At 44.0% G+C, this 16640-nt stretch overlaps 1 protein-coding gene across 1 annotated transcript; it reads right to left on the bottom strand.

Moving 5' to 3' along the window:
• Positions 1 to 1551: 1551 nt before the first annotated feature.
• dldh (dihydrolipoamide dehydrogenase) lies at positions 1552 to 9722 on the bottom strand. Its single transcript, XM_026170672.1, has 12 exons — positions 9204 to 9722; positions 8761 to 9054; positions 7906 to 7966; positions 6902 to 7159; positions 5336 to 5396; positions 5101 to 5231; positions 4823 to 4992; positions 4518 to 4734; positions 4235 to 4411; positions 3433 to 4138; positions 3045 to 3300; positions 1552 to 2957 (listed from the first exon to the last, which is right to left on the bottom strand). The coding sequence occupies exons 1-12, from the start codon at positions 9255 to 9257 to the stop codon at positions 2952 to 2954; spliced, it is 2391 nt and encodes a 796-aa protein (XP_026026457.1). The 5' UTR covers positions 9258 to 9722; the 3' UTR covers positions 1552 to 2951.
• Positions 9723 to 16640: the final 6918 nt, after the last annotated feature.

The raw sequence follows: 16640 nt of genomic DNA, 5'->3' as shown, positions 1-16640 counted from the left end.
CCTGTGATTTTCCAACTCAGCGAAAAGCTATTGTGGCACAGAAAAAAAGTTAAGTTAAAAAGCTTAGCATGGTATGTGCTAACAACTGCCTGCCGCTTGTGTAATACAAGCAAATACTTTTTGAGTAGCCACAGTTGCAGTCTTTGGAAGGGCAACCGTCGCTGTGTCTGCAGCCTGTGGGCAGGTCAGTGGTGTGATCTGCTGCTCTGTACCATCAGTTAGGGTGTGAAAGATTCATCCCTTAATGTGGCTCTGTGTCAATATTGGAAAGGAATTGTGAACTTTCTTTCTACTCCATCATTCAAATCTTACTTCAGTCAGCCAGTCCATGACCTCTCCTGGAGTGTGTGTTTGTGTGTGTTATTGTGCTCCATGTCGACACTTAATGCAGTGTGTCCTCTGTAATTGCAGTAAATTTCTGATCATCTGTCATCCAATTTCACCGTCCTGTGTATGTGGTGTGTGTGTTTATATAAGACTGCAAACCAGATGAGTTTCTTTGATGACTACTTCTGTGCTCCCAGTGGTCGCTGAATGACACACACACACTTAAACACACACGGAGTAGTGCAGGCAGGGGCAACTGGGACTAAATCCAGACTGGTGGTTTCTCTCTTCAGCTATAAATACCCCTGTGCTTAAAACAAGATCACACACACACACACACACACACACACACACACACACACACACACACACACACACACACACACACACACACACACACCAATAGTCCTGGACTCTGAGGAGCATAGAAAAAAAAACATTAATTCAGAAACACAGAAAGATGCAGACTAAAGTAAATACACACATGCACATATGCAATCCCTCTCTCTTTCATTCATGCACACACACACACACACACGCACATATTACAATACACACAAGGAGATGGGTCTGGCCTCAGAGGAGGCTAGCTAAGCGTTCTATGATTATGGGGTGTGTCTTTGTCTCATTTAGTGGTTCCACAAGGAGACAGTCTTCTGCTGTGTCAGACAAACACACACATACACACTCTCTCTCTCTCTCTCTCTGTCTCTCTCACACACACACACACGCAAAACACTTATAGTATCACTAAGTGACATCAAATCCCTCAGCTTCAATTTTCCAGATTACTTTTTTTTAAATAACCTGCAAATGTAAGAACGGGCGAGTATTCATGCTTTGCTAATTTACACAGCTTTTAAGAGCATGTTGCGTACTTCTCATAATCCCTTGTTAAGCAGAAAGGGAAAAACAAGCATTCAACACCAGATGTGCCATATTTCATTCCTTTTTTTTTTATTATTTTGGAAAAATATTGCGCCTTTTTTCCAGTATTAAAAATGACAGGCTCTGTACATCAGATTTTCTCTTAAATACAACACAGTCACAGTGGTCTCAAGTGCCTAACACATACATGCATACATACTTACATACATACATTATCTGCCAGATTAAAAAAAAAAAAAAAAAAAAATCCAACTTAAATTATAACAGGATTAATTAAAAAAAAAAACACAATGAAATGGAGCACAAATAATTACATAATTAAATTAAAAGAATACAGCTTTCTTTAGATAACAAATAAAATAAAAACAAATGATCTCAACCAATGGCAGGCAGGGTGATGGTGTCCTTGAACTGGCTAACAGTGGAAGAGTGAAGGGAGTGGAAGTGAGCAGTGCATTCAATGACACAGGCGTGAACTCTCCTACATGCACACACAAACACACATACAACCACACACTCGTGCTGTCTCACACACATGCACGCTCACGTCTATAGTGCAATGAGGTCTTGGCAGTTGAGACGAGTCCTTTAAAGTTCAGCCTACTTGGAAAAATCAACAGCATCACTAGAGGTCAGGAAGAAAAAGACCAAACTGTCAATTTGAGCTGCTGATGCAATTTCACAAAATTCTGGAAATGTTCTGGAAAGGGATGTGCAGCAAATTCAAACAGAAATCATACACGAACTGATAACTAAACTTTAAATATGTTTGTTTTGAGTTCTTTCATCTGGATTTTTTCTTCTTGGTTCGTCCTCTAATGCCAAAAGTGTTTCCTAAGTTGCTCTGCCCAAAACATTTCCCTGTGTGTCACAACTTTCAGGGGTCAGAGGCCAGTATGGCCCAACAGAATCCATGTTGGATCGATCTGCAGTCACTACTGGAGTCTTTAGTTCTTTAGTTTGTGCTGAGAACCAGCTCAGCATTGTTTCTGTCAGTGCTGCAGAGGAAAAGCTGTTGAGCTGCTACAGAAGTAGTCCCACAGTTTTATTTGTGTCAAGAAAGCTCAGACTGTGATTTATATTTAATGAATAGATTGTAGCAGTTTAATGTTTCTACAACTCTGCTCTCTGCTCTGCAGCACTGCACAGAACTCGAACTACTCATTATCCATGACAGATTTTACACTGCATTGTAAAACACAGCACATAACAGTACTACAACAGTACTTTAAAAATTCTCTGTACTCCAAAGGTACTTCACTGTTCATTCAATCAGTACCCCATGGTACTACAATATCAACTGTTGACATACAAGTCCATATTCCACTGATTGGAGTTCATCCTGTTACAAGCAGTAAATCATCTTGAACTGCAGAAGACGTCTTCATCAGTTTGCCAACAGTCTTCACTGGACTAGACAAGTACTCAGCCAGCGCTGTTTCTGTACAAAGTCTGTACAAGCGCTCGCATTGCCTCCTGGTACTCCGTCCGTAGTGTTGAGTCAACATTAGACCTACATCCATCCAAGAAATATCCAGAATTCACCCGTAGTACTACCGTAGTACTACCGTAGTACTAAGTCCTTGCCAAGTGGGCTCATCAGCACCTTGGCTCAAAGTCCTCTGGTAAATCCGAGGGAACAGCAGCAAACAGCAGGAGTAAAACCTCCTGGAGACAAGCTGAGCTCTACTGCTCAGGGCTGGTGTATGTGGACCACCACCTGGTTTTCACTGGTATCATACCTGTAATACAGAAGGGACAAAGTCAGACTTTGGAACTGCAGTTTTTGTGTGTGTTATGGGCGTTTGGGTCTATTTTTGCGTACTCACCTCTGTGGCAATGATGCATTCATCTTTCTGGTCTGATATGACGTAAACAGACTGGTATTTGGTGTCACTGGTGCACTGGTACCTGCTGTCACTGGGATCGTTGTATTCAACATCACTGGTTGACTGGAATTTAACGTCGCTGGTCGACTGATATTTAAGATCGCTCGCTGCGTGACAGTTCAAATCGGTGGATGAGTGATATTTTGCTTCACTGCAGCTCGGTGACTCGGCCACAGGGTTCTTTTCTGATGCATCACTGTGGGATAAAAGAGGACAGAGAAATTCTGAAATGCTGTTCTTCATGCAACAAATGCTTTCACAGTGATTAAGGGGACATCTGCATGAAATAATTCCAACCATTAAGAATGTATTTTGATTGGTTGTGTACCTGTTTTTCCTCTTCCTGTATCTTTCCTCTGTATCTGACTCATCCAGCATTTCACATTTGGCCTCTGGCTCTTGGTGACCCTCCTCTTTACATGGTGGCAACTCCTCAGGTTGAAGCTCATGGACCAGGTTGTACTCCACGCTAGGGTACCGAGATTTAAAGCCATTCTTCTCTGTTCCGTTGAGCCCACCGATTCCACTCAGACCTCCAAGAGATCCAGTGAGATCCGAATGATAATCTGCCTTCTTGTTGGTGTTTTTAACTGATGTTGTCATCAGAACTCCCAGTTCCTTGTCGCTGCGGAGACAGTTGTTGGTGGTTGTCAAGTTGTTCATGGTCTCGTGGCTGTCACTGTGGACACTGTCACTGTGATGACTGTGCCGCTCCTGCAGTTTTACCCGAATGTAGACCACCAGCACAGAGCATCCGATCAAGATCACAAGAACCAGGAAGACGCCGGCACACACGGCCGCCCAAGGGAATCCTCCATTGTCATCCTCCTCATTATCAGGATTTTCACTTCCAGAGTATATTCGATCGGGTCGATCCACAATCTCTGGTAAGAGGAACTGACAGTTGTGACCGCCATAGCCTGGCACACAGGCACACATATAGCGGCTGCCTCGCTCATGACAGGTGGCTCCATTGTGGCAGGGGTTGTGTTTGCATCGGGAGACAGGGGAGCTGCAGTTTTTGCCAGTATAGCCTGTGAAAATGGTATGGTTTAAGAATCTGAGAAAATGACACTAAGCTGCATAAAAATTCATGTAAACATCAACAAATTTGTCAAAAGTTGTCATACCTGGGGGGCAACTACAGGTGTAGCCACTTCCTGTTTCCTGGCATGTCCCACCATTCTGACAAGGGAAGGAGAGACAATATCCAGAGACGCTACTCCCGCTTTCCTCACAGTTAGGACCTGAAAACCCTTCAGAACACTGACAGAGGTAGGAGTTCACCAGATCCACACATTCTGCACCTGCAGAGGGGAGAGGGATTAAGAGAAAGACCAGTGATTAGTCTCTGGATGTTTTAACCCTGGGTTCAATTGTAGGTTTAGGTGAAGTTAAAATCAGTAAATGTACCATTTAAACAGGGGTTGGACGAGCAGTGGTCAATTTTCTTCTCGCAGTTGAAGCCAGCATATCCTGTCGGGCACTGACAGAAGTAGCCACCTTCCGGATTGTCGACACAATGTCCGCTGTTGAAGCAAGGCCCGTCTGCACAGGTGTTGGCGCTTAACTCACAGTTGTTACCATAAAAACCAGGTGGGCATGTGCACTTATATCCATTGTCATTGTCCTATATTGGAAAGAATGTAAACAGTCACACACAGGTTTCTTGTTTCCACATCATCTCTCTTTCTGTCTTCCTCTCCTGTGATACTCACAGTGCAGCTGCCTCCGTTGCGACATGGACTTCCGGAACATTCACTGACTTGGATCTCACAGCTGGCGCCTGTGTATCCAGGTAGGCAGGAACAAGTGTAGCTGCCCTGGCCAGTGTTAGTGCAGGTGGCTCCGTTAAGACAGGGTTTGTGGTGTGTACAGTAGTTCAGATCTGGAAACACGAACAATAACAAACCGTTACAAAAAATATACTTTAAACCTAAAGCAAAGAGGGTCCAAGCGGGAATCAAGCATGTAGTAAATGTGTCAGTAAACTCACCCTGGTTGCAGAAAAGCCCACCCCAGCCCTCCTGGCAGTTACACTGCCAAGGCTGTTGGCAGGTGCCATGGAGGCAGCCAGGGTAACGGATGCAGTCATCACAGTAACGCCCACTAAAGCCCACACGACACCTGTGAACACGACAGTTATTTAACACTAATAGTAACAGAAGAAAATATATTGAAACGCTGTCATATTAATTTATGGAAACTTAAAAATGCTTTTCTGGACTTACTTGCACTCTCCTGGTTTATCACAGAAACCATGTTCCTCATCACATCCAGGAAGGCAGATTGCTAAAGAGAGTAAACATGCACGGTTAGGTAACCCACTGGAAATGAGGCGTGTTTGCACTCCATCAATCTTCCAATCACTTTAATTCCTTTTCAAGTCACTGACAGCTTGTCTGACAGTCCATCTGGTTGGCCCTCAGGCCTTCTTATCTATTTGGTGGAGTCATTCATCTTGTCTGGTGCCATGTTTGTCTGCCGAATACGTTCACCTGCTCAGGCATGTTTCTAGAGTATTTTTATTCTCTATTATTAAGAGGCTTAATCCACCAGTCTTTATGGTTAAAGGTCTTCTGGAGGTCTTCTTAGCACTTATAATGCAAAAGAGTAAAATTTGGAGGGTAATTGGTGTCACTGGGTCACTCTTGTGAACAGGCTGACATTTGCTGGTTTCTTCATTGCTTCAAAAGTTGTTGAAAATGCTACCGTTTTGGCCTTAATACCCACACAAGGAGCTACGTCAGTTTTGGTCACCAAACGAGGGGGATGCAGCCAACAAGCCCTCTCTTTTAACATGGTTGTTCTCCCATACAAAAGCCTCCCACACAAAGCCTCCTTTCTCCCCTTGACTGTGGGTCAGAAGTCCTTTTTCTCACCCTCAGCCCCTCTCTTTCCATATCCCTCCCTCTTCTTTCTGATCCTCCTTTTTCCTCGTTTACTCTCCCATCCACCTATCCCCTCCTCTCATCTTCCTCTCCTATCCTTTCCCTTCTTCTGCTCATCCTGTCTCTCCTCACTCTCCCCCCCCCCTCCTCCTCCTCCCCCAAGGGCCAGCTGGTCTGTGTGGAACTAACCACCAGACAGCTGCTCCATTGTCTCCTCTCACCGAGCAGCTGCCCCCTCCACAACAATACACAACCGTGCTCGGCCAATCAACAGCCTGAACCACAACAATACAGGACCCCCACTTGGCCAATCGGGGAGGAGGTTTTGGGCGAGGAGGCCCCAGTGGTCTAATGGAAGGCACGCGGCGTGTGAATTACTGAGGAGCCACTGCGGCTCATTAGAATGGAGGCCTCTGGTGCTATGGGATAACTAACTGACGCCTGTTGCACACGGGCCCCGTATTATGAGGTGAAAAAAAAAGTCCCCAAACAATACAGAGAGGCAAATGACTGTTGGGAAAATTAACTTTGAAAAGTAGTTTATAAACTGTAGAAACTTAAAACCCCTTAAAGCTTATGTGTTTTTCATTTTAAAAGTTAAAGAACTGTTTTTTTTAAGATGGCAGTAATTCCAGACTAAGCCGGAACTAGTGTTAACACGTCTCACTTGTGAGGCAGTATTTTGGAATCAGGCACTTTGTGTAAACATCACCGCTTGCTGCTAATGATTGTGCCACTCCTTCAGCTTATCTAAGCAGCTGCCATTGGACTGAAATTTTAACTACTGCATTACCACTAACCTGAAGGTGTTTGTGCTTGCCAACTATATCTCTCAGTTATGGATATTCCTCACATTGCTCCATACAGACCTACTGACATTGTTTGATTAAAACCAAAACCACTCACGTTCAGTGCAGTATTGTCCCTTCCAGCCAGAGTTGCATATAATCTCTCCACGCTCGCCGCAAGTGAAGTGTCCAAAAGCATCATCTCGCGGGCGGCAGAAAACAGAGCAGCCTTCGCCGTAGTAGTACTCATCACACAGGAAGCGGTAAGAGTATCGCAGCTCAGTCTTGCCAGCTGTCTGCACATCACTGAACCACTCTTCTCCCACACTGAGGTGACGCTGAGTGGCGATCCTGCTGATCAGACGCTCTGGGTTGTCTGAAAAAGTAAATCACACAGCTTGTTGTGAGTCACATGTTGTTGTGAAGCATGGCTTTTCTGCAGAGCGTAGGACAGGGTAGGACCCTTTCATTCACATGAAGCTGTCAGTTATATTCCTTTGTTTACTAAAGATTTCAGGTCTTGCGGAAGCATGTGTGCTTACGCTCCTGCAGAATGACAGCCACACATGTTTTTGAAAATGAGTCTGTCATGCAGTGAAAAATAAAAGGCCAAGGGGTGAAATCTGCTGTCTGGCTTGCAACAATGCTTTTCTTGTGAACTGTTTTTTCCAAATAGAGACAGATTACACCATAAAACCTCAGTGCAATGATAAGATGATGGCTTAAAGATGACAACAGTAAATCTCACCACAGAAACAAATCTGAGAATGCCTATTATCAAGAGACAAGTGAACCCACACAGGAAATTGTGCCATTATATGCAAAAACACAAATTTTATGCAAGAACATGGCTATGTAATCAAAAACACACTGGACGTTTGCCTCACTGAGATGTAGTATTAGCTGATTCCCCACACTACAATCAGCAGATGTTTAGAAATGGTTAACCCTTATTTACTTTTCAAGGGAAGGTGTGTGCCTCAAAAAGTTGGATCTTAATTCTTATAAAAATGGCTGAAAAGAAAAAAAGATGACCTGACATTTGAAAGAAAACCAGGAAAACCTATTTGCCTTCTGCTCTGTCTTTGAGATACACTACTGCCCTTTCTTGCTGTCACCCACCTGTTGTCAGGTCGTCCAGGGAGTCGGTGTGGAGAGCTTCAATGATCAGTGAAAACGTCCCCTGAGGAGAGACAGAGAGAGAATCAACAGCTGCTTAGCCTACAGGCCTCCCTCCCTTCAGAGCAGGCGGGCCATTAGCAGGCCTCCCAATAAACTTCACAGCCTAATTCTCGTGTTGATTAGGTGCCTAATAAGGCCCGGTACCTGCTCCCCTTTTCACACCCCTGCCCATATCACACTCTGACACCGCTGTAAAACCAAACGAGGCGGAATTTCACGCTGTGCTGCCAATGATGTGCCAACTCAGAGGATGTTAAATTTCCCACCACGGCTGGTCGGAGGAGAGAGACGTTTGGCACACACACACACACACACACACACACACACACACACACACACACACACACACACACACACACACACACACACACACACACACACACACACACACACACACCCTCCCCTTCCCGTTTTATCCAACCAAAGAGCACAGAAATACTACAATAGCCCCTCTCACACACTGCTGACAAAGACCCTCACAAGTGTGGAGTTTGAGAGCATCTGTTGCGTTCTGCACTCTTCAAAGCTAATACATCTCAGTCTGTCAAGGCCCTTCATTACTCAAAGTTTATCGGACAGAGAATACCTCAAAACTACGACTTCAAGTTTTTTTTTTTTCGGGGGTGGGGGTAACTGTATAATTACCAACAGTGAAAATTGACGCATTGGGCCCGAAAAAACAAACAAACAAACAAAAACAGTAAATGCACAAAACTGAGCTCTAGACTGCAGCTTATCATTATTTCCACAATATTATTAATAATATTACCGATTATATGTCCTGCTTTTACTTACTGGCCATGTGAAACCGAAGGAAAAGCGGATCGGGTTGGTGAAGCTGTCCGCGTTGGTCTCCGGGACCTGGAAGGAGTTGGAGCCGAGGACGGGAGTCACAGTCCCCCCATACGTGCAGGGAGGCTCTGGGGAGACGTTGGCCTGATAATGCTTCAGACAGACCCGAAAGAAAGTCTTGCACTCACACTGCTGCTGGCCCTGCAGGTGAGTGGGGCAGCAGTTGGCATTCCCAGTTATCCCCTTCTTGTTGAGGAACTCCTGCAACTTCAGCTCAAACACGCCCGAGCACAGAACCTATAACACACACGCGCGCGTAATCAATCAATCGAGAGTATTTAAGGCAGGACCCGTGAGAATCAATCTTAAGCTGTTTGTATTCAAAAATATGTGCAGAGGGTATTTCAATACCCTTTAATGTTAAAGCTTGCTTTCATCGGACCTACCTGGCAGGTGAGTACGGTGAGACTGACAGCCAGGAGCAGACACAGGCGTCCCATTGTGTTGACAGCCCCTCAAAACCAGTGAAAGCTCCACAAGTCCGTGCAGCCCGGCTCAAACACTCATGGAGAAAGTCCTGTAAAACCTTCCCAGTGTCTCGCAGTCAAGGTGAGTCTTTGACGCGCAGTGGGGGTGGGAAGAGGAAGTTGTAGTGAAACTTTTCCTTTTGGTGCGTCTGTCTTCCGCCTCTATATTTTCCAATACACTGCGAAAGTTTGTGACAGAAAGGCTGTTGCAGTGCAAAGTAATCCCCAGCAGACTGATCCACTCGAAGAAACGTGAATGAAATCCCTGATGGAAAGAGTTAATTCCAATCAGTCGGTGAAGAAGCAACTCTTGATGGGCTTGTTTGTTTTTCCACTTGATTGATCATGATATGCTGATCATAAACACAGAAAACAAATCTGCGGTCCTCTCCGTTTTCCTTGGTGTGGCAGTGCGTGTGTCTGATGGGTCTACTGCCCCGTGCAGGGTTTTATACGGGGCCAGCAGGCGAAGGGTAATAAGATGCAAATGAGCCCCTCTGCTCCTCTTCTTCCCCTCCCTCCACCACCACCACAAGTCCGCCCAGGGGCCATCACAAAGAAAGGGAAGGGGGAGGTAGGGGGTGCACACAACTTTTCTAAACCCGCCCCCCTCCTCTCTTTTTCTCAAAGGGATGGACCAAATGGCTAGTGAGCTGTTAAATGTGCAACAACCCCATGCTTCCCCCGATGCCTCCCTCTTCTAGGACGCACTGGGCCCATTTACATTCCGACAAATTATTTTACCTCTGGACAAAATCCTCCATCAAGCGATTTATACACATGGTGCAGCCAGACGCACCATGACTTCTTATATTTGAGGGGCTATGGTAAAGGTTTGGCCTGGCTCGTTCCTTGGATGGCCAGCCGGCCAGCCAGCCGTCCCAACTGCGTTACAACGACCATCTGCTCCGCTGCATTCCTATGGTGTTACCCCTGCCGTGGTTTTCACAATGCCACACCCCCAAAACAAGTCGCTCTATTCTTATTATTTTATCTTTATTTCTTGGCTTAGAGACCTACAGCCTTTCTCCCCACTTGCGCCCTCATTATAAAAACATTGCTGCTGTTTTCCTAATGTAGGCTGCACCAAGTGTGCTGTTATTTTAATACCCACGTCTTGATAAAAATGTGACTGACGAGTCTCTTCTTCAAAACAGCATTGAATATTAGAGCTGTGATACCGAGAAAGAGCTTCATTTTAACTCATTACGATTTTTCAATGAATACAATCGATTTCCTCTAATCGTTAATAGATTTTGAACCATTTTGAGTGGATAATGACCAGTTTTAGGTGCTCGAGAATATAAAAAAAATCTCCGAGAGTGCGCTCAGTGGCCTCAGGCGATCACACCAACTGTATTTGTAGGCATGCCTGTGTATTTCCCTTACTTGCAGTTTGATAGAGACAGTAAAAAAAAAAAAAAAAAAAAAAACCAAAACTTGGTGGTGTGTCACTCGCGTGGCTGTCATTAAGGGACTTTATGGGGGAAAGGAGGGGGAATATGAGGCGGGGGGGGGGGGGAGTCATACTAGGAGTAAAGTTTTTTTTCTCTTTGTGCTTTCAGCTGTATGGTAATTGGGACGGCAGCACCTGCTCTCCCACAATAATACAGCACCAGAGAGAGAGAGGGAGAGAGAGAACGAAGGGGAAAACATGGCCGGGTGCATAAACAATAATCTTACAATGTGTTTTATAATAAAACATCATATTAACGAAATACAGTCAGATTATATTAGATGCTGCAGACCATCACCCTATTCACGCTACAGTGTAAGTCAGAGAGTGTGCTCGCTATACACCAGGTTGGCAACACAACTCGCGCAGGGTCCACTGTCTAATTTGCATATGTGTGTATATCCGCAGAGAAATGTGGGCAAGAATGCGCACTTGTTGGCGTGATTTATTCTGAGCTTATCTCTGGCATTCCCAACTGTGCTGAGATTCTTTACCAAGTCATTAATGTCTCACGGGATTACATATATATCTAAAACAAAATTAGCAACCCTGCAGGAAAGCAGTAATTAAGCAATTGTTTTTCAATATAGATAGAAATGAAAGGCTCCAAAGATAGCTGTTGTGTAAAAAGACGATTTCCGATGTGATTTTATATCCAATATGTTTACTTACATTGATACATAGACCACAGTCATCAGGATTTACGAAGGAATTATACATAAAATAAAGAAATTACATGTTTCACAATTTTTACTCTATTTAATGTACCTATATTATTATCAGCCCAGCCCTTATTGAACTGTTATGTTGTGTTTGTTGAAAATTATGCTGCCCTCTTTGCCAGAAGTCTGTTGAAAAAGACATTTTAATGTCATTGATACTTTTTACTTAGATAAAAGAAGTTTATATAAAAATCATTTGGCTAAAAACTGATTGCAGCTTCTACTGTACCGTACATGGTGTTACATATGAGAGATATGTTTGGCAGACTAAATACCGACTTTTACTTATCTATTTATTTTTGGACATTTCAGTTCATTCACTTTAGGTTCCGCCCGTTTTATGTAACACCACATTTTCAAAAAAAATGAAAACCTTTAAATGAGGTTTGAGCAGCAGTCAGACTCAATGAAGAACTGTGTCCTCTTCTAATGTTTACAGACAGTAGCGCGCACTCACAAGGGCGCGCGCACTGGGAGATTTTTAAGGGGGGGGGGGGGACTTAATTAAAAACTCTAATGGAAGCTACTCCGTCTGCATATCATTACTGCTTTGGTTTGCCGCGGTACACAAACAAGGCCTTCATTCACACTCCACAGATAACATATGCACAACTTTCGGCCTGTCATGTCAGGCGCGCAAGGCGCTGACGGGCTGCTGCGGGAGCGCCGCAGTGCCACCATGCACAAGTTTGATGACCCTGCTTGGTTCTCCCCTCCGGGTCAGTGTATACATGTCTGATGTGGTTGCGTGTCCGCGATATGCTCTTTACACCCCTTGAAAATGATTGAAAGGCCTTTAACCTTAAGCTTTAACGCTATTATCCCTGCCTGCCACCATCTTTCCACATACCCGTATGTGTGTTTAGCTGTAGGACGCTGCTCAGAGCTGCTCATTTCATTTAGCCAGTTGATTTCAACCCCCTTTAATAGCCTGTGATGCGTCTATGTGGCGTGGCGTAAAATCCCCCCTTCTCTAGGCCTTTTATTTACACTCGTCCCGACTTTCAGAGGTCCCTGGTGCTCTCTTTCCCTCTGTGTATCAGGCCAATATACCATCAGTCATTCATCACCATGACATGGCACACATTTTCCGATTACGCCAGCAAAGCGTGACTGAAAGGCATGGTTACATGGAAAGTGACCCCCCCCTCCATCGTTCACCAGCATCAAGACAACATTTTACCCTAAAACGTAATTTATGCCGAGAGCTTCTCTAATTGTGTCTTAAGGAAACAGCAGAAAGTAGAAACTCCTCCCTCTTCTGATCCCCCTTTGTGTGTGCGTGACCGTGCGTGCACGCGTGTACGTGTGGGGTTAAAAAATAGTTTAACTGGAGGTCGATTGTTTAACTGAAGTGCTTTCCTGTTGTCTGTGTGTGTGCGTGTATGTGTGTGTGTTTGTGTACGCGCGCGCGAGCAGGAGCTCCGTGACACATAGTGGAACAACAAAGGAAGAGGTCTCGCGCCCCGCCGCCCATTCATCCCTTTCTCTTGCGAAGTAATTCCCATTGATTCCTATTGAACGGCGAGTCGCGAGCCCCTCGGGGGAGAACCGTGTGATTTGTGAAGGGTCGCGAGGACAAGGCACGCCCCTCCTCGAGCCCGGCCATCTGCTCACCAAACACCACAACACCAACCAAGTACCAAATGGCTTCCTTCATCTCTGTCTCTGCGTAGTCTCTTAATTTCTCCGTTTACGTTCACTCATCTACTCCATCTCTCCGCCACCATTCCACCTCTCACTCCTTCATTTCTCTCATCTCTCTTGGGTGAGAGTAGGTGGCCTCCGTAGGTGGATCAAGGCCTACTGGATGCCAAATCACAGTGGAGGCATGCAACGGGTATGAGGTGGCCATATGGCCTGTGCGTGTGTGTGTGCGTGTGTGTGCCAAGAAATGGATGGATGGATGGCCGTCGTGGGAACCTCCACATCATCACCATCACACCGACCGTAAACATTAACGCACACATGCTGGGACTGCTGTAGGAGAGATAGATAGATTATCTCATTAACAGCAGCATTGTGATCAGGAGGCTCACCTCACCTGGGCCAGGAATATACCGACTTACACCATCTGTCAGCCTCATTGCGACACTCTGTGTAATCTGCATATACATTTATCATTTGAACCGGTTCAAACGTCAAAATGTGCCCTTCTATAGAATATACATCACATAAAAATACTGCCTGCTCCAGAGCTTGTGTTTAAGTAACAGGAAAAGTAAATGAATTAGTAAACAGAAAATAAAGCAATTGTTACCAGTTTCACACATTTCCAAAGATTACTTGGAAAACGTTTTATTTTTTAGCTTATATTTTGTAACATAATGGTTATCGTACAATGTGACAAAGCACTGACAGAAATGTGAAAGTAAAGAAAAAATACCAGTGTCTGTGGGTGTGTCTGTGTGTCAGAACATGTGCCGCTATGTAGATATGTGAAGCTCTATTCACTCCAAATTATTATTATTACTATTATTATTGTAATAATTGGATTGTTGGTTGCTTTAAATAAGACATTTGAAGACATTCTCATAATTTTAGGGAATCTTATAAAAACATTTCAGTAACACAAAAATATTTTTCATGAAATATTGATATGAAATATTCAGATTTTTTCAAACAATATCTCTTTCATTACACCGAGTGGAATTTAATTTGTCTTTTTTTGTTGCATTTTCTTGCATCGTTTTACAATAAAAATGTTTACAATCTTATGGGTGACCACAAAACGTGAGTTACAAATAAATCTACTCCAGAAATGGGACAAAGCCTACAATATCCTGCTATTTGCTGTTTGTTATGTTTGATGTAATGTTTGATTTATAAAGAGCAACCAACCAAACAAACAAACAACCCCTGCTTGCACTTTGAACAAAGTGAACACCCCCCACCAAAAAAAAAAAAAAACCTCCCTCAGAGGAGGGGTTTGCCTTTAGTTTGAGAAGCACCCTCCAGCAGCAGCAGGATTAGCCAGGCCAGCTGCCCACAGAGACCATGAGCCCTGAACACTGACATCAGGCGTGACCCTAGAGTGGTGACTATCAGAGACCCTGAGGGGATCTGGACAGCACTGTGTATGAGTGTGTGTGTGTTGTTCATTCAGTTGGACAACTGTTGAGCCTGTATAGATTTTGCCAGCGGTGTTCTTTGTACGAGTGTGTGCGTGCTTGTATGGTCAATTCTTTCCGGGGGTTAACTGCTTATCCAGTACAAATGGGAGGTGTAGGGGTGGGGGCGCAGTTGTGTGCTCCTGGAACATCTGCCTCTGTTTCTCCTGAGTCAAGCTGTGGTCAGGAGAGGAGGGGAGAGGGGGAGGCAAAAAGAGGGGAGCAACTCAAGGGGAAAGACATGGAAGCAGAGAAGGGAGAGTCAGCGCAGAAGAATGAGGAAGCTGAAATTATCCAAGAGGCACAGGTCAAAAACACTGAGTGCTAAAATGGGGACTGGACTGGTTACTGTGTTTTTATCTACCTATCTAATTTTACTATCATGTTTAGGTACTACTACTGGGTTTATTATTGCCCGCTCAGTTCACAACAGTAACAGTATATATGTGAGAGAAATTATGGAAAAGTAGAAATGGTCCACTCAATGCTGCTCACAGACTCATTCATTCACTGTCAGAATGAGCCACAGTAACTGGATGATATTAGTATGAGCCAGATTTGATAATACGTCAAGTTTTCTTATAATGATTTTTATGGTTACATTGACCATTAGAAACAGCAAGTGTGAGAAAGAGATAGCTAAAGCCTGAAAGAGTGAGTAGGTGGGTGAATGTGCTGCTTCAGCGCAGTCTCTGTTTCACCGCTGCACAAGTTAATATTGTTTACACCTGGTCTCATGGCTTACTTCAGGTTAAGGCACAATAATAACAATAAAGTTAAATTGCGTAATGCTCTAATTTATACACTGATTTGTAAAACTAATGTGAAAATTACAGGCTGATTGGACTATTGTGATATTTAGCTTGATTTTGTGTCATTGATGTAGCTGACAGTGTCAGTGATGTAGTATTATTATCTGTGATGTTTGTCTGGAGGCACTCATATCGACACCTTCAGTTACAGGTCATAAACATAGACCTAAACTAAACCCTTGCAATGCTGAGAGTTTAAAATGTAGCACATTTCTTCAAACCCACAGTTAGCAGATGTTGCCCTTATAAAACTTTCAAAGATTGTAGAAAAACAGTACAAAGACATATTAGAACACAGAAACTGTGTGTTACAGGTTCTCACACGTAAACATTTGATCATTTTTGTGCTCTTCTATGAAAGTAAACATCTTACATTTTGGGTTTTGGTATGCTGACCCATTCAGGGAACATCACTTTTTGTCTTTGGTCAACTAATGTATATAAATTAACTGTAATGAAGCACTGAGACATTTTCATGTAATTCAGTCTAAAAAATATATCTTATCATTTGACTTGTCCTGTAATCTGTTGAAACGCTTAAAAGATAAAAAAAAAAAAAAGCTCAGGAATTCTGAACAATAATCTGCAGCAAAAAGCTACAGACTTAAAACAAAAAACGAATAAATAAATGAATAAATAAAAAGGGATATGCTGCCGTCATTTTAGCTCCAGGTGCATTTGGGAAAGGTGCCCAGAGCCTGTAGGCCAAGTTCTGGGTGACATCAAAATGCCTTCACAAGCCCAAAGGTCATAACTCTCGAGTGGGTGATTGGAAATGAAAGTGGGCAGATTTACAACACAGCTCCTCCCTCCTTGAAGATTAGGTTTTGGGTTTTTTTTCTGGAAAGCGTAGATTATTGTCCTCTCAGTCCACAGAGCATCTGGCTGTAGAGCGACAGATGCTGACAGCTGCACTGACGGCCAGCATATGTCCCCTCCTTTTATTCCTGCTCTGGTCACACAATGGAGTGGAAGGTACCGGGGGCGCTTTGTGTGGAGAAGGTAGACCTAATGGCTTTCAGCAAAAGACTGCCCACTCTCCAGGAGAGCAATTAGCCCTCCTCTTATCCTGTGCTGGAGTGAAGTCTTACGAGCCCACACAAACACAAAGGCTCATTCTCATTCATGACATTCAGGATGTTCGCTAGTAAGAAGCGCCGTGCCACGTTTTTATTTTATTTTTGTCTCTGCTCACTCTTTGTTTTAATGAATGCGCGGTGGTCTCCATGCGCCGAGCACGTGCGTTTTGTTTTGTA

This window comes from Astatotilapia calliptera, chromosome 1, assembly GCF_900246225.1.
Source record: "Astatotilapia calliptera chromosome 1, fAstCal1.2, whole genome shotgun sequence".
NCBI classification, from domain to species: domain Eukaryota; kingdom Metazoa; phylum Chordata; class Actinopteri; order Cichliformes; family Cichlidae; genus Astatotilapia; species Astatotilapia calliptera.
This window is presented reverse-complemented; position numbering and strand designations above follow the sequence as displayed.